This window comes from Neoarius graeffei, chromosome 19 (assembly GCF_027579695.1).
Source record: "Neoarius graeffei isolate fNeoGra1 chromosome 19, fNeoGra1.pri, whole genome shotgun sequence".
NCBI lineage: Eukaryota > Metazoa > Chordata > Actinopteri > Siluriformes > Ariidae > Neoarius > Neoarius graeffei.
Window position 1 is genome coordinate 32,227,344 of NC_083587.1, and position 22,161 is coordinate 32,249,504.

Below are 22,161 nucleotides of genomic sequence, written 5' to 3' on the forward strand. Positions count from 1 at the left end.
CCCCAGCCACGGCGCGCCGGAACGCTATCACCCCTGCGTAACAAAATGTTGTAAACAGTATTATAGAAATAATTTCATTCATTCATTCATTCATTCATTCATTCATATTGTTTCGGTAGAAAACTATGCAATGCAAAATCGTTTAAACACCAGAAAACCAGAAAAGTGCTGGGCCTCAAGATTCTAGATAGAACGTTCGGACGCTTTTTTTTTTTTTTTTAGACCCCGGCGAGTATTCGGAACCGGCCTTTATTTGTCACAACACACGCGTACACCCGGCCGTTAAAGGGAACTCGGCGGTTAATTGGAACTCGGCTATTATTTGGTATTTTACGGTAATTAATTAGATTACCCGGTGTTATAACAGCCTTTATTTTAACGCCATTATTACCATCACTGAATGTTATGTACTTCTTCTAGCACTTGACTTTATTTTCAACGCCATCGTGGCCAACTGAAACTGTCTCTAAGCTGGAGCCATTTGTCCTCCGCTCCAATACAAACCCCTCGACATCAGTGCTGTGTTTGACTAAATGTTTCGCGCTGTAGAAAAGGTAATGTGAGTGGAGGGCAGCGACTGGGACTGAATGTGCGGATGCTTGCGGTTAGATTTAGAATAGATTCTAATAATTCCAATTCTAGAATTTTAAACAGGGATGCAAACGGCGCGCCTTTTGGCGGATGCCGCCTTTTTCACGGCTGAATCGTGCAGATCCGGGGTTTTTTTTTTTAGGGGGGGCGTTGGAGTGTCTGAATAATTTCATCAGAGTAAATTCTGTATTAAAATTACTAAATAAGCAAATGCCGTTACAGTCCATGAAACATAGGAAGTATGAGAAGAAAACAAATCAGAAAGCTGCGCACGTTTGCACAAATGTGCGCAGCTTTCTGATTTACTGTTTTCTTCTCATACTTCCTATGTTTCATGGACTGTAACGGCATTTGCTTATTTAGTAATTTTAATACAGAATTTACTCTGATGAAATTATTCAAACACTCCAACGCCCCCCCTAAAAAAAAAAATCAGATCTGCACGATTCAGCCGTGAAAAAGGCGGCATCCGCCAAAAGGCGCGCCGTTTGCATCCCTGTTTAAACTCATAGGTTAACCAACTTTAACCGGCTAATGAAGCTCGGTGGTTGGTCAAGATTTTTTTTTTTTTAGTTTTCGTCATCCCTAAAATGGAGACGCCTTGTTGATCCCTTGTGTCCCGCCTGGGACGAAGAGGACTAAAGTAAAGTTACATTTATTCTTAATGAGCAAGCCGGAGGAGATGGTGGCAAGAAAACACTCCGAGACGACATAAGGAAGACTTGAATTTCTCACCTGGCATTATAAAACACTTCGCTTTGATATCCTACAAATATTTTTAATACTTTACACTAGGTTTCCTGGAACTTTCAGGTTATTAATTTGATTATAGCAATGAGTTTGTCTGTCATCTCTTTGACTAAATATCAGCTGAATAGAGAGTAATAACGTTAATGTAACAGTAAATGGATAAATCATACAACAAGAAGTAGATGAAAAATGTGTTGCCTTTTTGCTATAAGAATGCCATCACTTTAGGACACGCTGTTATTGGAAAATCAACAGCAACTCTACATCGGACCGCATCACACCTTTTGTTTATTAGAGCTGTTTAATAATCTGAGATGATCTTCTTTGAATGCAGCTTTGTCACTATATCTATATTCATCTTTGCAGAGTTGTCATAATATTTATTATGATAAAGATCTTCTTCTACGTCTGCTGGTACCGCTCAAGACAGAGGCAGCTGGCCGCGTATCTCAGTAATCCACGCAATGCCCAGATCGTTATTGTGGGAGGAAGAGCGTACCTGCATCAGATGTGCGAGAACCAAAATGTAAGTATGCTACATCAATTAATCAGTTAATTAAAGATGGTAAATTTTCCTCTCAGGATAACCTTTTATCCTGTTTGGCTATTTGACTTTCAGTAAATTTAAGCTAAATAAAATAGTGAGTGATGAATGGTAAGAAAACATGTCTGTAAATTCAGTTAGGGAAGACGGACAGATTCTGCTCACAGTGGTATGTTACACTTTTGGCCCTTTTCCACTACCCTTTTTCAGCTCACTTCAGCCCGACACGGCTCGCGTTTCGACTACCTCAGAGCAGCACGACTCAGCTCGCTTCAGCCTTACTCAGCTCCCAAAACTTGCATGGTTTTGGAGTGGGGCTGAAGCAAACCGAGCCGAGTGGGGCTAGGGGCGTGAGGAGACACTCCTCTGTGCACTGATTGGTGAGGAGGAGTGTCCTCACATGCCCACACACGCCCCGCGAGCACGCTGGGATCTGGAAACACCGTAAACCTGGAAGAAGAATAATTACAAATTACGAGAATTTCTGAAGCCTTATGCGCCTCGCCTCATCTATACGCTCTTGCCAGTATCTGTTGGCGTTGTCGGTGACAACAAGCCACAGCACCAAGACCAGCAACACTAACGACTCCATGTCCTCCATGTTTATTGTTTACTATCCGGGTCATGAGACTACCGCTTAAAAGGTCACTGATGTCACTGTTTGCGCCGCCTAACGACATCACGTGACGTCCACCCACTTTCGCTAACTCCACCCAATGTGTCCACCCACTTCCAGCCAGCACGGTTCAGCGCGGTTGTAGTTGAAATGCAACTCCAACAGCCCCACTCAGCTCGACTCAGCCCAACTCAGCACGGCACGGCTCAGCCCGACTCAGCCGCGTTGGTAGTGGAAAAGCGGCATTTCAGACTGCTTTTTATTTCTGTGTTAAATTTCCTGGGCTATGTTATGGTTGGATTAATAGTTTTTTAGAAACTTTTTTTTGGTTTTATTTCTTTAAATTCTTTTTACAGCTCAAGAGCATTGAATAAATCAAATGCTGTGACAAAAGAAACAAATTCATCATCTGTGGCAGTCGCAAGGCTGTAAAAACCCCGTCCATTCATTTCATTCGGTCCCAGTGAAATGATATTGGATAGTCTACCTGCCTGTCTGTCTGTCTGCATACCTGCGCATACTCTGCCGATGCGCTTATTTCATGTGACTGGAGTCATCCACAAGGCTAGGCAGACATATTGCTAAAGCTAGCGAACTAATCGATAGCTGCGATTACTAACAGTAGCCATTTTTGTTGTTTATTAGCAGAGATGTCCACAAGCGCTGGCGACTGGCGGTTTTCTCCGCATACACAGACAGTCTGCACCAGCTACTCGAACCCAGAAAAAAAAAAAATGCCTTTCATTGTTCAAGCAATTTGTATCATCTCCACTGCCCATAATTTGCTGCAAATCCAATTATTTCACCACGAAATTGTCTTTGATTCAAGTCTAGCATCACCGGAAATCACGCCATATTTGTTGATTGATTCTCGCGCTCTGATTGGTTGAGCCGGACCACATGAACACACCGTAGCATAGGTGTACAGAGTCAGGCAGCGTACTACAGAGGGTAACTGAGAGAGCCAAGCACATGGAGGGAAATTTCATACATATTTTGCAAGTATTTTACAGGGAAATAGTTAATTTATTCGCTGAGAATGCACCAGAAGGCATGTAAATTTCAAAATTTTCTGGAGGGACATGCCCCCATACCCTCCTAACGTTAGTGTGCTGATGGCCGCAAATTTCAGAGCCGCCTACTACTACGGTACTTTTTTTTTTTTTTTTTTAAACCAGCTGCTTTAGATTTTCTGGAGAACCCTGTACTATGCATGTAACAATTTATCCAATTCACAATCTGATTCAGTTCATGATACTGGATTCACAATTTTTGATTTTCACAGAATCTTTTTTTGAGAAATTATATTATATGAAAATTTTATGACCAAAAAGTGATATTTAATTTTCCTATTTTATTTCCACTTCATTTTATTAAATTTAAATAAAAACTTTTGTTTCAATTTCTTTATAACCAACAATTATTTACCCACATTTGTAAAGGTTGCAGTAAAATATAACAGCCTATTAACTAAAATATTCCTTTTATTAAAAATGAAAAAAGTTAATGACATGGGCTTTTTGTTTTTTTTAAAATAAACTTTGATGAACGTACTATGTGTTTGTTTCACTTTTCTTCAGCTTTCAGCAATATGTAAAAAGAGAACTTTGATTTATTGTTAAATTTATTGTTCGATTTATCGTCACATGATGTTACATGCTTATTATTATTATTATTATTATTATAGATAGATAGAAGCAGCTGGACTATTTGGATATTTATTTTCTGTTAATCTCTTTTGTCCATGTCTTAAATGACATGATGTTTCATGAAGTTTTGAGATTTTTGTGGCCACATACAGATTCTCCTGATCTGCTTTAAGTAATGATTATACAGAGCTTTTATTTACCCAAAGATTTATATCACTGTCAACTCAATGACTTTATGAAGTTCAGTAAATGATGCACTTGTTATAACTTTGTGTAAGATGAACAGAATTCTGGTTAATTATAGTTATTCATCATTTTTTCTGTATTGTAGACATCAATCTGGTCGAATTGGTACGGCGTTCAGGATGAAGGCTCCGTAGGTGAGCCATCCGTTTCTCTTCCTCCATCTTCATCCCTGTCTCATCTGGACTTACCCCCTCCATACGAAGCTGTTTCTGGAGGTAAGAGCTACAAGCACGGTTTGTTCTGGTTACATTGTGTTCCTAAGGTTGACAGTTATCAAACCCTCTTATAACTAACTTCAGATAGTTTAAAGTGCATATCACGGGTAAATTCAGGAGCAAGATCAATGTAATTCTCCTATTTTATATTAAACTTTGGTCAAATATCTGTCACATTTTGTGCAATTTTTTTACCTTGTGCAATACCAGAAAAATTCAGTTGAAATCAAGCCATTTGAGGCGAATTGGTCCGCCTCTGAAAAAACTTGGCATTTGGATTTCCCGACAAACACTGATTTTCGTGACGTCACGTGCGGGACGCCTCCCTCTGAATCCTACGTCAGTGCTGGTTTGTTTATGAGAAAACGACCGTATTATTTACATCCCCGGTGTTGTCTCCGTCGTCTTCACTACTTGAATCATCAAACCCAAACAGATGAAGCCCCAATTCTGACATCTCATTATATTCTTCATCCAAAGGTGAAGTAGCATTGCGCTCAGATGACAATTCCATATTTCAATGCAAAATCGCTAGCTGCTAAACTTGGTCTGCACAGGCTGTGCATTAAAACCGTGCAAGCTCGCACAGCCTGCTCATGCTTCCACAGGTAACGTCACGAATCTGGCTCCAGACTCCCTTGGGATTTTTCCAGACACGTTTTATTTTTTATTTTTTCTGCTGTAGACAGATGGCCTTGTGCAAAATTACCCTTCTGGATGAGTGTGTAAAGGGACGTACTTTCATATAAAAAACCACAAAAGTGGTCCACAATATGCACTTTAAGATGACTGCAACAGATTCGTCAAGGGGAGATGGTGAGAGGAAGTGGCTTTAAAAATAGTAGCAGAACACTTCCTTGGACTGTGTGCATTAACAATTGACTTGCGCAAGTTGCGGTACAGCAAAAGTGATTTCCTGAGAGTCATTTATCAGTTGCATTTTCATTGTGTGATTTAGGGAGGACTGCGTTCCGCTGATCTTTGACACAAACTGCTGTTTAAATGTTGCGTCATTAAATGTTACGCAAGATCAGCACAGTTGCTGATCTTGTTTCATCAAGTATGCACTTCTATCATATAATGAATGCTAAGATAATTAAATACACGTTTTAGTTTGGAACTGATTTTTAATCATTGCAGCTTTTTGAAATATTTATAATTTGTTATAAAATTTGGATTAGCATGATCCCAGCAGGGCATTTTATATTTAATTCAATTAGTTAAATTCATTGAATTTTACACTGAAGTAAATTTATTTAGCGTAACTATTAGTCATTAAGTCTCCGATAAAGATTGTAGATTTCTAGCTAATATTATGACCTGGAGAAAGCCAAGGAGCAGCCTGTTTTACTGGCTTGATTCACCTTGTCCTTCCCACTTTCGTTGGCCTAAATGAAAGCAAATTATTGAGACATGATTCATATTATATGTACATTCAGGATTGTTTCCAGTCATAGATCAACAGATTTCATTTCCTGTTACTCCCCCCCCCCCCCCCCCCCCCTTCTGGGAAACGCACTTGATTTATAGTGTTTTGTATATATCGGCTTGCTCCACCTCACAAATGGGAGGAGGGGCATTACCATAAGTGACCGGGAACACCATTGTCTCTGGGAGGACAATTCTTATGTCATGTGCTGGTCATGTGTCTCTCTTGTCTGTATTTTTGCCAGAGTTTCTTGCTGTTACACTTTTACAACTGATGGTGGTGTTTGGATGAACACCGAATATTTGTTTATTTTTTATTTTTTTTGGGGTGGTCCAGTGATTCCAGATAAACATTTTTAAACACACCTGAACCCGTTAACAAGAAATTCAAGCTGCTATACTAGTGCATCTCAAAAAAATTAGAATATCATGGAAAAAGTTCAATTTTTTGTAATTTAATTCAAAAAGATGAACTTTCATATGCTCTGTATTCATCTTACATAAAGTGAAATATTTCAAGTATTTTTGTTTGTTTTCATTTTCATGATTATGGCTTATATATGCAAGTCAGATATCCAGTACCTCAAATTATTATTAGAATATTTCCAAAGATCAATCAAAAAATTATTTACAGAAATGTCCAACTTCTGAAACGTGTGTTTATTTATCCACTCAATAATTGGGGCTCCTTTATCATGAATTACTGCATCATTGCAGCATGGCATGGAGGCGATCAGTCTGTGGCACTGCTGAGGTGTTATTGAAGCCCAGGTTGCTTTGATAGCAGCCTTCAGCTCATCTGTATTTTTGGGGTCGGGTGTTTCTCATCTTCCTCTTGACAATAAGCAGTAGATTCTTTATGCGGTTCAGGTCAGGCAAGTTGGCTGGCCAGTCAAGCACAGTAATATCATGGTCAGCAAACCATTTGGTAGTAGTTTTGGCACTGTGGGCAGGTGCTAAGTCCTGCTGGAAAAGGAAATCGGTATCTCCATAAAGCTTGTCAGCAGGTGGAAGCACGAAGTGCTCTAAAATCTCCTGGTAGACGGCTGTGTTGACTTGGGACTTGATAAAACACTCCACTCTTCCTCCAGACTCTAGGACCTTGATTTCCAAATGAAATGCAAAATTTAGTTTCATCTGAAAAAAGGACTTTGGCTCACTGAGTAACAGTCCAGTTCTTTCTCTCCTTAGCCCAGGTAAGATGCTTCTGACATTGTCTCTGGTTCAGGAGTGGCTCGATATTAGGAATAAAACAGTTGTAGCCCCTTTCCTGAAGACATCTGTGTGTGGTGGCTCTTGATGCACTGACACCAGCCCCAGTCCACTCCTTGTGAACTCCCAAGTTCTTGAATCCACTGTTCTTGACAATCCTCTCAAGACTGTGGTCATCGCTGTTGCTTGTGTGTTTTTTTCCAGCCAGCCTTTTCAGCAATGACCACCTGTGGCTTACCCTCCTTGTGGAGGAGTCGATGATTGCTGACTTGACAGTTGTCCAGAAGACAGTCTTTCCCATGATTGTGGTTGTGTGTACTGAACTAGACTGAGACATGCATGGTATTTATACTGTTTTACTCAAACTCAAAATGAGATTTGAATATTTTGAGGTGTGGCTTTTTGTTTGTTTGTTTGTTTGTTTGTTTGTTTGTTTGTTTGTTTGTTTGTTTGTTTTGCACTGTAGACCATTATTATCAAAATAGAAAAATTCTTAACATTTTCACTCATGTAATCAGTCTGGAATATTACATTTTCCCTTTCTTAAATAACTGATGGAAAATGTTCAATATTTTCACAATATTCTAATTTTTCGAGATGCACTAATATATTACCAGTCGAACATTTGGACACGCCTTCGGATTCATTGGTTTTTCTTTATTTTTATGAATTAAGTCACTTCATGTCTTAAAGTAATGATGGATGTCATTTCTCTTTACTTAGTTGGCCGGTTCTTGATGTAATATGGATTACTACAGTTGTGGAATAGGGCTGTTTACTGTTTGATCTAAAATGCGTTAAGAAGACAAGAAATTGCACTAATTAACTTTTGACGAGGCACATCTGTTAATTGAAAAGCATTCCAGGTGACTCCCTCATGAAGCTGGTTAAGATGATGCCGATAGCGTACAAAGCGTCATCAAGGTAAACCAGGCCTTTCAATTACATAATTTAGGCTACACCCTGTATTTCTGAATTTGGGCTTTTTCTGTTGTGATACAGGGTAATTTGGGCTTTTCTGTATGCGCAAAGTGCTGTTTTCCCAGTGCTCGGTGTTTTTAAACCTGCTGCTGCTTTTTTTTTTTTTAGCTACAAAGTTATGAATAAATAAAGAAATCTATGTATGTCATTTTTACCTTTATTGTAAAATGTCTTCAGCAATCCCTCTTGATGTACATGGCAAAAATAATTAGAATACAGTTAGCTAGTATTTAAAAGATGTGTTGGGGCCTGAGGAGCCTGTGAATGAAAAAGCAAGTTCTGCACTGTTATCAAAGAGACAAGCCTGTAGCAGACGTGTGACACACAAGGTTTTTCAGTCCCATCACAAGAATTGGCAGTGCAATTCACAGTATGTAGTCGGGTAAAAGATCTTAGTTTAAAGCTCCTAACGGTTTTAATTTTATGCACATTTTAAACTTTACATGTTAAACCCTCTGTAATTTTCTTCTGGTCCCAAGAAGTATTGTTAAGTAATAATTAAAATAAGTTAGCGCAGATCGTATCAAATTTCTGTTCGGCTATTTTCATGACCACTCGGCGCGTGACGCCATTTAAGACAAACAAACCGCTTGAGTTGAGTCCACTTCCGTGTATTTTCATTGCCATTCGGCTTGAGTACAGACGTGCGTTCAGGAATTTCCAAACAAAAACCATGCCTTATTGTTGTGCAGTGAACTGTAACAACGGGACCGGTTCAGGAAGAAGTTTTTACCTTTTACCGAGAGAGGAGAAGAGGCAGAGAGAGTGGATTGGCTTTTTCCGGAAGAGGAGAAGAGGCGGAGCGAGTGGGTTTGCTTTTTCCGAAAAAGGAGAAGAGGCGGAGCGAGGGGGTTGGCTTTTTCCGAAAAAGGAGAAGAGGCAGAGCAAGTGGGTTGGCTTTTTCCGGAAGAGGAGATGAGGCGGAGAGAGTGGATTGTGCACGTGATGCCAGAGGCGGAGAGAGTGGATTGTGCGCGTGAAGCCAGAGCGTTGGCTTTTTCCGGAAGAGGAGATGAGGCGGAGAGAGTGGATTGTGCACGTGATGCCAGAGGCGGAGAGAGTGGATTGTGCGCGTGAAGCCAGAGCGTTGGCTTTTTCCGGAAGAGGAGATGAGGCGGAGAGAGTGAATTACGTGCATGAAACAAAATCAAGCAGTCAAAGAAGAAACGGAGCAGCAACGCTCAAGCAAAAAGGAGAAGATTGGAGGTAAACATTTTTACTTTTGCTTGCAATTGACAAGTCAAGAATCCTGAGGGATCCTGTACAATCATTGTGGAAATGAGTCAAAGGGATATTTCCTCACTTAGAGTAGGCTATAAATAGTATAATGCCGCGGATGGCAGGCTAATGTGGGTCACCGGCACACTGTCCAGTAATCGTTCCCTATATCCACTAGGGATGGCGGTTTAATTATTCTTCAAAAGGGCTCTTATTTAGTATTACGACGAAAGTAGGAATTTTTCATAACTACCAGGATAAATCGTTTTGGCGTGAGTCTTGTTGAGGTCCGGGATCACCGCGATCAGAGTCGGCCGAGTCGCTGTCCGATTCTGAGGCCGCACGGTCAAACCAGTGAGCCACATTCACCAATTGCTTCGCAACGGCCATAGGTTCATACATAAATGGTTTCACCTCTCGATATTCAATTTGGAGAGTTCCTACTTCAAAATCGCTATCAGACATTTTACACAACCTCTCACAACCAAAGTCTGGACACGTGCTCGGTTCGCAAGTAAACACAGAGCTGCTCCCCAGTCTGTTTGGCTTAAATGACGTCACAACGTCAGTCCCCTGGCGGTGGAAGTGCGCATAAGTGAGAGATAAGCAAACCTTCGGAAATTGGGCAAAACAGTACATTTTAATTTGCCTAGTAAACTAGACCCACCCGCCTAGCGGCCAAAAATATTTTTGCCTAGCAAATGGGTCTAGCCTCGCACCATATAAACAAAAACACCCCGGGGATCAAATCGTGCCCGCCAATCACAACGCAAAGGTTTTTGTTTGGATTCTTTGGGCGGGCTTTTGCAGGAGTGACGACAAAGCTGCGCAACGCTGGAGAAAGCGCAGCAGGAAAGATGGCTACGGCTAGAGAACAGCGCGCGTTTGACTCCGCTTTGGAATCAGTTTTAGAAGAATTAGACTTGGAGTTTTCGTTGAAACATGAGCAGGAAGAGGCTCTCCGCTCATTCCTTTTCAAGAAGGACGTTTTCGCTGTTTTGCCGACCGGCTGTGGCAAAAGTCTGATCTACCAGCTGGCTCCGCTCGTAGCCAAAAGGATGGGGCTAGTTTGTGCAGTACGAAGAATTAATAAACAGCTTTGAAACATTACTTTTTGATTGTTTCTTATTTTCCCGTTATTTTAAATTTAAGGGAAATTTCACCAAACACCACTAAATAAAAACTCTCAAAAACAGTTTAAGCAAACCCTTGAAAAACACTTGGAAAAAAAATGAGTATATGTGGTACAGACTCCAAACTTGTGGTCATTATCTCCAAACTTCTTAATATCTAGAACCTGTTTATTAATTAATACGCATTTTGAAAAATTATTTATTTCAAGGCCTCCCCCACTGCTTTCTGTCGCTCTGACTACGTCACAGTCACTGTTGCGCTGATTGGTCAGAGCGTTGGCCTATACGCACAGAGACAGTTTGAAAGACAGCGGTTTGTTCCTCCTACCCGCTTCGGAAATGTCTACGGATCGAGGCCAGACTAAATATTGACATTTAGTCTGGCTTGCCAGGCTATATTTTAATCATTTTATTCAATTTTAGGGTGCAAATTAGACACTAGGAAGATTGAATTTGCTTTTTGGGTCACTCTTCTAGACAATAAAGTTGATATTCTACATTTCACCTCCGACCATTGCCTATGACCTTTAAATGAAAGGCCAGTGTCTAAGCCCCTGTCCACATGGCAACGGATTCAGGTGAATCTGATAAAATTGTTTATCATTTCGGCCTGGCGTCCACATGGCACCGCCGTTTTGGGTGCCCCAAAACGAAATCTTTTGAGAACGGGTTCCAGAGTGGAAAAATCTGGCAACGGAGCCGTTGCGAAGTCGTCTGGATGAGTAGAACGGATTTGTTTACGATGATGTCACAACCACATGTGCTTCATGCCGGGTAGAAGTGTAACGAACTCGATGCGAGTTGTCAACAAATCCTATAACTTGGTTCATGAAACGCGCTTACAAAATATTTTCACTGTGAATATTTATTGTGTAATGCTGCAAAGAAAGAGAGAGAGCGAGTGAGAGAATAGCCTTTAGGGCAGAGTCAATCCCGCCAGCAAAAATAGGGGAAAAAAAGGAGCGATCTCACCTCTTCAGATGTTTATTCCAGACCATTAAAGAATTCTGGAGGATATCAGAATGTTGGCGTACCGGCTTCCATCTACCCCCCCCCCGTTCATTCCTCTTTCCGCGTCTCCATTCAAAAAACGAGCACGTGATTTAAAGGGACTATAGCCATAGGATAGGGAGTGAGAAAGTGTGTGACAGGGATAGTCACTATGTGCATGTGCATACTTCTATTGTTCTGGTGTCTCCGATGGGACCGTCTTACAGCGCACGTAGTGGTGTGGCATGTGTATTGCATCGTTTTCAGCAAGCGTTGCGTTGCCATATGTACCTGATATTTTACTGATCCGTTGCCCATGTGGACGCGATATTTAAAAAAAAAAAAAAAATCTCATTGCCGTTGTTGTGTGGATGTAGCCCAAGACTATCATCAGCAAGAGGGCCAAGCTCCGTCACTGATTCCACCCACACTTAGTCCTATCGAGGACTTTAAGTCTTTTTTTTATCAAGTTTTAACATTTGCTTGGGGTATACAGGGCTTTTAAGCAGCTCCTGTGTGGAAAGAAATTGTAAACTGAGGAATGTGAACTTGCGTAAAGAACAGAGGATTAGGAGACTCTGTGATGTCTGCACTGGTTTTAGCCAGTGTTTCAGTATTATCATGAGTCATGGTGACGGAGTATGCCTGTCGCTTCATGTATACAGAGAGTAGCTCAACAGGTTGAAGTGGTGTTTTGGAAACAGTCATGAATGCACAAAAGGATGTTTATCATTTTATCTGTTTCAGTGTTAAACACAACAAAATGCTGAAATGGCATACTCTTGATCGGAGTTCTTTTGCACCAGTTTGGCCTTCTCCAGAATAGAGATCTTGCATGTGACGTCACAGCCGATCCAGATTGTGACAGACGCCATCGTGTCGGTCAAACGCCATATTCCGCCTTCTACTTCTGGTTCTACTTCTGCTTTTACTTCTACCTTTTCTTCTGGAAAACCCTACTATATACAATTCTACTACAACGGCTGTGGCTACAAGCTCTCCCTACCTGTGCACAGTTTTTATGTTTTTTGTGTGTATTTTTGCGTGTTGTTCATCTGTACCGGACTTCAATATCCACTACAACCGTATGGACTTACTGGACATTGGTTTCCAGCAGAAAATGACGGTTTGTAGCGATTTCCATCGCATGCACAACATTCCGGACGAGAAAAAAAAAAAAAAAATTCCGGACGAGACCAGACTGCAAGACCAGCGGGGTCTCCGTGGATTGTTATCGGAAGCAAAGCGAAGGAGGTGGCGCCGGGAGCCGAAGCAAAAGCGAGGCTACAGGCAGAGCCGGCCTGTTGACTAAGCTCAGAAAACAGCTACTCAAACCTCCACTGCCAAGCCTCTACCTCTCCAACACCAGATCCATGTAAACAACACGGACGATTTGGAATTACCTTATTCTATAATCGGCTGGTCAGTGCTATACTCAATACTTAAGGTGACTTACCCATCCAGTGAGGATCATTTTCTTGTTTACAAGATGCCACATCTGAGTCGCTGACAAATCCTGAATTTCTGTAAAGATAACTGTGCAGAGATTTATAAGCACGCAGTGCTTCACCACTGAACAGCGAGGGAAAGTTGATGAGGTAATTATACACGTCCGGGGTATTCCGCTGGCAGTTCAAAATCCGGTCGTGAAAACTCCGTCTGGAAAGCCATAAGGGTCACAAATCTGTAGATCGTTTATTTTAGACATATATCTAGTTATCTGTTCATTAGAAAAATGAGCCGTGTAGTCCGTCGGTTGAAATTGATCCATTCTGTACACGAGTGCAGCAGTATTCAGCGGTGTTTTTGACCGACACGATGGCGGTTGTGTACTTTCCGGTCACGTGACTGCAAGATCTCTATAGCATCAACAAAACATATATTAAACATAACCATTCTCTTATCTAGCTGATGACAGATTAAAATGGGTTTTTTTTCTCCTTTCTTTCTATTACCTTATCCCTAAGGTTGTGGGGTTTTTTTGTTTTTTTTAAACCTAATCAAATTCCGTACTCCATTGGTTCTCAGTCCTGTTGTGTCTGGCTGCAGTTCCCCAAAAATGTAGGTTGGATTTCACCACTCTGTCCCTCTGGACTTTATAGGTCACTTTTCATACTACAACGGTCTCCTCTTTTTTTTTTTTTTTTTTTTTCCCTTGCAGGGGACACGACTGTATTATAAAGTCATTGCAGCATAATCATGTTACATTTCTACCTTGGCTGACACTCTTAGCATGTTCTTAACTTTAGCATACTTGTCGGGTTGTCGGATACACAGAAGGTCATTGCATTGCTGGCATTATATAACCAAATCAAACTTGGTTTTGGCTAAAGGTTTTCTCTCCCCTCAGCACGCCCTCCTAATTTCAGCCATACTCTCATTCAATGTGTAACAGCATAATAAATACTGAGTGACATTGAAAAATCATTCTCAAAGATTTGATATTTTTTTTTAAAAATGTAGAATGAGACTTTTTGAGACAAATTTCATGAAGTTTTCTTTTGATTTTTACCACCAACTTTTGTGTTTTTGACTGGCTGATTTAATACAGTGTTATCATGAAGCTCTGATACAGTTGCAGTCAAAAGTTTACAGAGACATGGATGGCATGGCAATATTGGTCTTTCAGTTATTTCTTTGAACTCTTCTTTTTTTGGGGCAGAATGATTTGCATCTTTTAATATGGAAAACAAAAGAATTTGGTGCACAAATTTTAATTTTTGGGTCAACACAGGGTCACAGTTATACATACAGGATCAGAATTAAACATATAGTACACCTAATAATTGGTGAAATGTTCTTCAGCAAGTTTCGCATTGACCAGACTCTCTTCGTTGCCATCAAAATGCTTCTGGCGAAGTTCCAGTTGGATATTTGACCACTCTTTTTAAAATATTGTTAGAGTTCAATGAAATGTCTGTTTCCTGGCACAAACTTCTATACACAGTCCACATATTTTCGATAGGGCTGAGGTCAGGACTTGTTTTAAGTGTCATGTTGGCCTGCTTGATCCAAAACCAGTTTTGATGTGTGTTTGGGGTCATTGTCCTGTTGGAACACCAGTTGTGTCCAAGTTTCTGAGGTTTTGAAGTTATGCTGAACAATTCTGGGATAGTCATCCTTTATTATTTCATCCACTTTGTCAAGTTTGTTTGTATAGTGCTTTTAACAATAGACATTGTCCCAAAGCAGCTTTACAGAATTTGAATGACTTAAGACATGAGCTAATTTTATCCCTAATCTATCCCCAATGAGCAAGCCTGTGGCGACGGTGGCAAGGAAAAACTCCCTCAGACGACATGAGGAAGAAACCTCGAGAGGAACCAGACTCAAAAGGGAACCCATCCTCATTTGGGCAATGCACCAGTCAAACTGGCAGCAAAACAGCCGCAGAGCATGGTGCTACCACCGCCATCCTTCACAGTTGAACATCCAGGGCTGTGCCTCGGTGGTTCCTGACCATCCAAACCAATTTCCTCTCGGCTGAGGGTAACAGTTTGGGTCTTCTTCCAGCAAAGTGGCTACACCTGCCAATAACTTGCCCTTATGTACAATTATTTGAACTGAAGATCTCAGAATCTGTAGTTGTTTAGAAATGACTTCAAGAGACCTGCTGGAGTTATGCAAATCTATGATTCTCTTTCTCAGACCTGCACTGAGCTCCTTGGACTTTTCCCATTATACTGTGTGTTGGTCAACTCAGTGAGCTGTCAGATAAGCCCTTTTTATGTTGACATAGAGAAGCTACCAGCTGGAGACAACTATGATTACTAACAGGATGTTAAGATGCCTTGGTAATTTAAAAAAAAAAAAAAACAGAAAAAAGGAACTTTTAGCACCACTGAATTAATAATCTATGTGGGTGTGTGTGTACATTTTTTTTTTTTTTTGACCTTTTGGGTTTTCAGAAAACCCAAAATAAATTAAGTATGCTAAACATTGCCATGGGATTCATGTCCCTGTATTTAAACTTCTGACCACAACTGTATATTTAGACTAGATTAGATTAGATTACCCATGAAATATATTCAAGCTAACACTCCTAGAGATAAAACCATTATTCAATCCAGTTATTTTGAGAATCTGTAGTCAAAAATTTGGACACCAGGGCTGAACGATATGAACAAAATTTCATATCTCAATATTCATGCCAGATATATTGATACGATACTACGGGTTCGGTAAAAACCAAGCATTTTTCAGAAAAATAAAAACCTCATAATACAAAAAAATGTGGAAAGTGCAGTTTTATTTTTAAGAACTCACTGCCAGTCATCAACATTAACATAAATTATAATTACATAAATTATTTATAACACTTGTCCAGCATCCGAACCATTTTTTTTTTTTAAAGCCCTCTTTCAAGACTGTACACAGGTACCATGTCTGTCTTTTGCAATGTGGTATGTTATTGCGTCTGTAATTTCTTTATGTCTGGTGGACGTCGACTCGTACGGTGTAACGCTACTGAACGCATCAGCAATCAAATTTTGCTTTGGCTTATTTTGGGATGACTGAGAAGTCCCCGGTGTTTCTCTCATTGTCATACACTCTTCGTGCAGCACGCGATGGTGGTGTTTCAGGTGGTGAAACATGTTTGTTGTGCTACCTTGCTTCGTCGCAATTTTTGCGAAGCACGACCTGCACAACACCGCACTCTGGTTAACATCGTCCTTTTTGAATCCAAAATACCTCCAAATAATGGAGGATGATTTATGTTTTGGCACCAAGTCAGATTCTGCACCGCCACCGGCCGCATTATCTTCCGCACTCCTTCCTTCCTTCCCTCCCTCCCTCCCTCCCTCCCCACTGTGTCTGTAGTGTGTGCGCGTCCGTCTCCCTCACTCCCGCCCTCATATGTTTGTCACTGGTTGGCTTCGGCTGTCGATCCACAGCAAGCATGAAATAAGGTTTGTGGTTGGCTGGCCTTAGCGGTGCATTCAAGGGCAATCGTAAAAACGATGTTTGTTGTGACTGCCAGAGCTGTACATGCAGGGCGAGCGCGGGGAGGGGAAATTCTATATTGTCTATATCGTTGCTTTTTCGATATTAATATCTTGAATGTTCATATCTAGATATAGATACGATAATGATATATCGTTCAGCTAGAGCTGTGCAATATATCGTATTTTTATCACGATATCGATATTGGTGTCAAACGATATCAAAATTCATAATATCGATATGAAACGATTTTTTGTCATTTGTAAGGTAAAACGAACCCTTCTGTCCCCTAAGGCACACCGTAGCCTTGTATACGTCATCCATTCTACTCCCGCGATATCTCCGCAACAGTAAAAAATCAGTTCTTCTGTTTTCATACGTGTCGGGTGATTTGATATATTGATATGTTGTTTGATTTGCTTGCTAATAGTTATAATAATACAATTAACATATATTTACGTCATATTTTTGGATGTGGGACTGGGTAATGTAAAAATGGCATCTACGGAAGAAAACAAGCACAACAATATTAGCACATATCCAGCTTGTTAGATGTGTTAAACCGTGTGGATTTAAGTGGAATAATTGCGAGTCGTCCTGTGGTCAAGGCAGCGTTTTAAGGTAAGGCAATTTGGTTATTAATGTTGCCCGCCGCGGCATGTTTACTTGGGTTCATTTGATTTTGACTTGTGCATCTGCAGCTAGCATCATGCTTTGAAGTAGGTTCTGCTAAGGACGGGTTTATTGCGCGATGTAGACGGACTCAGATGTAATTACATTGTTTTTAAAATTCCGTGCGCTTAAAACGGTGTCCCCCTGCTAATCATGTAGCCCTAATCATGTGTTGCTTTTACTTTTCGAGTGAAATATCTCAGCAAATGGTATTTCAATGCTGACATGCCAAAAAGATAGCGGAGTCCACATTTGGAAGATGAAGGAAGAGAAGCCTGATGCTTGAAAATAGATCGCTTAATCCACAACGCATATCTGTATTTGAGACATAACCTGCAACTAGTGGGGATGTTTTGGAATGACTGTGCGTAGGGTGTTTTTGGCCACAGAACACTAACCCACAGTAGTAGGAGGACTACTGGGTTCGTGGATTTTGTCTGTTGACTGAGCGACGCATGGTGTTTGCCTTGTGCCATTTCACGTAGCATCTAGCCGCAGTGCCACCTACACTTTCAGGGAATGTTTACATGCCGCTGAGCTATTTTCATGTATGTTAATTCTTAAGGACTTGTCTCTATATTGTGCGTGTTCACACACGGACTGGCCATCGGGAGTAGCGGGAGTTTTCCCGGTGGTTCAGTGTGGGCTGGCGGAGAAAAAAACAAAACAGTTGCGCGCTGGCCTTTAATATGATAAGCAATGTTAACAGTTTCTTTAAGAAACTGTTAACATTGTTTATTACAGTTGCGCGCTGGCCTTTAATATGATAAGCAATGTTAACAGTTTCTTAAAGAAACTGTTAACATTGCTTATCATATTAAAGGCCAGCGCGCAACTGGTTTTTTTTTTTTTTTTTTCTCCGCCGGCCCACACTGAACCACCGGCCCACCGGGAAAACTCCGGCTACTCCCAATGGCCAGTCCGTGTGTGTGCGTGTTTAATGTTGGTGTCTTAACAACACACAAGCTTACGTTGTTGTGTGTGTGTGTGTGTGTGTGTGTGTGTGTGTGTGTGTGTGTGTGTGTGTGTGAGAGAGAGATTTTATCCTTGGCTGGCTACGAGCCAGTGTGGACGTTACGCAGTAATCACTGGTAATAGCAGCGCTGGCTCCATCCTCTGTGATCGGAAATGTTGCGTGAGGAGAACGTGAGCCTTGTGCAGGCGATAGGACCTATGCAAAGTACGTCCTTGCATAGTAAATAGTTTAAGTAAAAGGCGTTTCAGGGTACAACGGGAAGGGTTGACAGGTAGCCTATGAGGCCTGTACTATAAAAATGTGGCCCGGTGCCTCGGGTGTTGATGATCGGGGCTTTAAAAAAAGGTGTATAAATATCGTTTTAAAAATCGCGATATCAATATTTACTGAAAAAATCGTGATATTGATTTTTTCCAATATCGATCAGCCCTACGTTCAGCCCTATTGGATACCCCAATCATTCATATATTCCCCCTCCCCCTTGTATTTTGACTATTTTCGACGTTGGAGAACAGTACTAAAGACATCATAACTATGGAATAACATATGGAACATATAGTTAAAGTGTTTAAAAATGTTTCATATTTTAAATTTAAAAGTAGGCAGCGTTTACTTTGACACTTTGCACACTATTAGCATTGTCTTAAAGGGGAACTGAAGTCATTTTTAAACTTGCTTTATGTCTTAACGTGTTATTCAGTTATGTTTTCGGTTTTAGTACCCTTATATTGGCATATTATATTACACTTATCAGCTGTTTCGGTTTTTAGCCGTGTTGAATGTAGTTCGTTTGGTCCACGGCAAGCATCGCTGATCTGCGCGATCTTCACGAGACTTGTACGAGACTTCAAACGTGAAGTGTCGGCACCGCCATTTTGAAAATTGTTTACACAGCGGCCAAATCGCCATACCATTCCAATTTAGATTAATTTTGAGATTTGCCAGCTTCCTCAGTGACGAAGTGTCAGTCCTGCGCGCTGTGGCGCATGCATCTGAAGGTGTGCCGAGTGGACTGCAGCATGTGCGCTGTGAACAAGGCACACCTGAGCTCAATTAAGGAACTATGTGTTGACCTATTTAAGGATTGTGCTGATGCATTTACATCGCGAAGTATTACGATACGCATTACCGAGCCTTTCTACCCGTTGTCTTGAGTTCCTGTTTCACGATCCTTGTGCCTGTTTCTCGTTCTTGTCCTCGCTTAGCCTTTGATGTCCTGTTTGCGCCTCGACTGACCCTTTTGCCTGTGTTCTTGTTTTTGATCTAGCTTGCCGTTTTGGATTGTTTGCCTGTGTATATACAGTGCTCAGCGTAAATGAGTGCACCCCCTTTGAAAAGTAATATTTTAAACAATCTCTCAATGAACACAAACAATTTCCAAAATGTTGAAAAGACAGTTTAATATAACATCTGTTTAACTTATAACAGGAAAGTAAGGTTAATAATATAACTTGGATTACACATTTTTCAGTTTTACTCAAATTAGGGTGCTGCAAAAATGAGTACACCCCACAACAAAAACTACTACATCTAGTACTTTGTCTGGCCTCCATGATTTTTAATGACAGCACCAAGTCTTCTAGGCATGGAATGAACAAGTTGGCGACATTTTGCAACATCAATCTTTTTCCATTCTTCAACAACGACCTCTTTTAGTGACTGGATGCTGGATGGAGAGTGATGCTCAACTTGTCTCTTCAGAATTCCCCAAAGAAAATAATTTCTTTACACCACAGTTTAATATAACATCTGTTTAAGTTAAACAGATGTTATATTAAACTTTGTCTTTTCAACATTTTGGAAATTGTTTGTGTTCATTGAGATATTGTTTAAAATGTTTGTAATTGCAGTCGCAAAGGTTTTGAGTATTTTCTCCACTTGGTGTTTTGAGCAGATTTGCACAATTGTGGCAGTAAATCTTAGCTAATTATTTCACAGATTTAAGTATTGTAGTTTTTATGATGTTGATTGACTGTGTATTAAAATGTGTAAATTATTTTTGTACATGAATGTAAGATGTCTTGAACTTTCCCATCATGCATGATTGCACGTGACCTGCTACTTCCTGTTGAGCGTGTGTTTGTATGAATAAATGGACGTCCGTCAGTTTGTAGCATGGTTTTGAAGCAAGTTGTAGCGTGGTTTGAAGCAAGTTTGAAGCGTGAGCTACTCGATAAGAGTAACAGTCAGCCGTAATATCCCTCTTAGTCTGCAAGCAGGCAAAAGTGGTATGTTATGTATATTTTATTTTTTATAATATTTTAAGATTGTGTTTGTGTTTATGAACATAGGATTGATTGCTGTATGTATGTTATTTATTCCTGTCTAGTTCTACGGTGTTTTGGTGTCATGTGTTTGTCGGAGCAATAAAGAAACATCAGTGATTATGAACCTGGGTCTTGGATTTGTGACCAAAGGTGGTTTAATGTTACTTTTCAAAGGGGGTGTACTCATTTATGCTGAGCATTGTATTGTCTCACTGTGTGTGTGTGTGTGTATGGATGGATGGGAGGGAGATTATTCCATACAACTTCGAACCAACGTAGAGAAGAGTTGGAAAGACGACAGGATAAGAACTAGTCTGTCGTGTTTGTATTTACCTCATTACTGTCGCACAATTAAAATGTGCCAGATCAGGCGGCTGGTGGGTTTTCAAAATAATAAATACATGCATGTTTTTTTGTGATAAATACATATTATACTGCGCGCATTTCCCACATAATCCTCACTAAGGTTTCGGACAGCACTACAAAATGGAGTCCCCACTATATAGTGAGTAGTTAGCAATTTCGGACATGGAAAACTTCCGGCTTGATTACGTCAGCATTCGAAAGAGGGCGCGCACGTCTTTTGACAACGTTGGCAAATGGTCGTTTTGATTTCTGCTGTACGTTTTGCTTCCGTCCTATGATGTCTCGCACAGGTCTCGGCCATCTTGTTTACGGCTATTACTTTGACATACGTACTGATATATTACAGAGCATATTTCAAACACTCATAACTTGCTGTAGCAGTGACAAAATAGCTATCAAAAATGCATTCCTATATTTAATAAAATGAAATAAATAGAATTTTGACGGTGATTAAATTTGCCTTCAGTTTCCCTTTAACCAGCTTCATGAGGTAGTCACCTGGAATGCGTTTCAATTAACAGCTGTGCCTCGTCAAAAGGTAATTAGTGTAATTTCTTGCCTTCTTAATGTGCTCGAGATCAAACAGTAAATAGTAAATCATAAAAAGACAGTAAATAGCTCTATTCCATGACTGCAGTAATCCGTGTCAAGAACCGCTCAACTAAGTGAAGAGAAACAACATCCATGATTACTTTAAGACATGAGTGAAGTGTTGTTAGTTTTTTCTTTTTTATCAGACATTTAATTTTTTAGGTTTGTTTACCTGACATGTTTCGACGTACGACTGTGGTCTTCCTCAGAGTGTCACCGGATGTTATTGGTGACGCATCTTTTATCAGCTGATGTTTCCGAAGGCGTGGCCTTCCTGTCTGGATTGACAGGTCGGTCACGCCTTCTACTGTCAGTTCGTCCCCTGCAAGATGGCACTCCAGGTATGGGAGAGCATGTATGCTCCCTCATCCCGGTTGATGATCCTCGGACTTCGCTTACGGATCTCTATGGCCTCCCTGATCCAGTGCTGATGCTTATTATCTTCTGTGCGGATGACTCTTGCATTCCCCCAGTCCATAATAAGATTTTCCCTTTTGCAATGATCTGTTATGGCTGACTTATAATTTTCCAGTTGTGCCTTTTCTTTTATTGTTCGGGTTTGTCTTGTAGCTGTCTCCTTTGTATAGCTTTTGGTTTTTTAATCAGTGTGTATGTAATGGTAGCATTTGCTTTTAGGAAACGGCTTCCATTCAGTTTGTTGCAGTATGCAGAGCCTAATCTAGGGCGCGTAATACACGTTTTTTTATCTGTCGCACATCCACTTTTTGGGCGTGAGAGTGATATCGCGCATCTATTCATTTTGTCACGCATT

General features: G+C 40.6%; 1 protein-coding gene across 3 annotated transcripts in view; it reads left to right on the plus strand.

Annotated features, from left to right (window-relative positions):
* si:dkey-118j18.2 (uncharacterized) overlaps window positions 1–22,161 on the plus strand; it is a 50,908-nt gene that overhangs the window by 23,778 nt on the left and 4,969 nt on the right. For all 3 annotated transcript variants that reach the window (XM_060899994.1, XM_060899993.1, XM_060899995.1), the window contains exons 3-4: window positions 1,708–1,867; window positions 4,482–4,611. In XM_060899994.1, coding sequence (XP_060755977.1) covers window positions 1,708–1,867; window positions 4,482–4,611 — 290 coding nt within the window. The remainder of the gene's footprint in view (window positions 1–1,707; window positions 1,868–4,481; window positions 4,612–22,161) is intronic.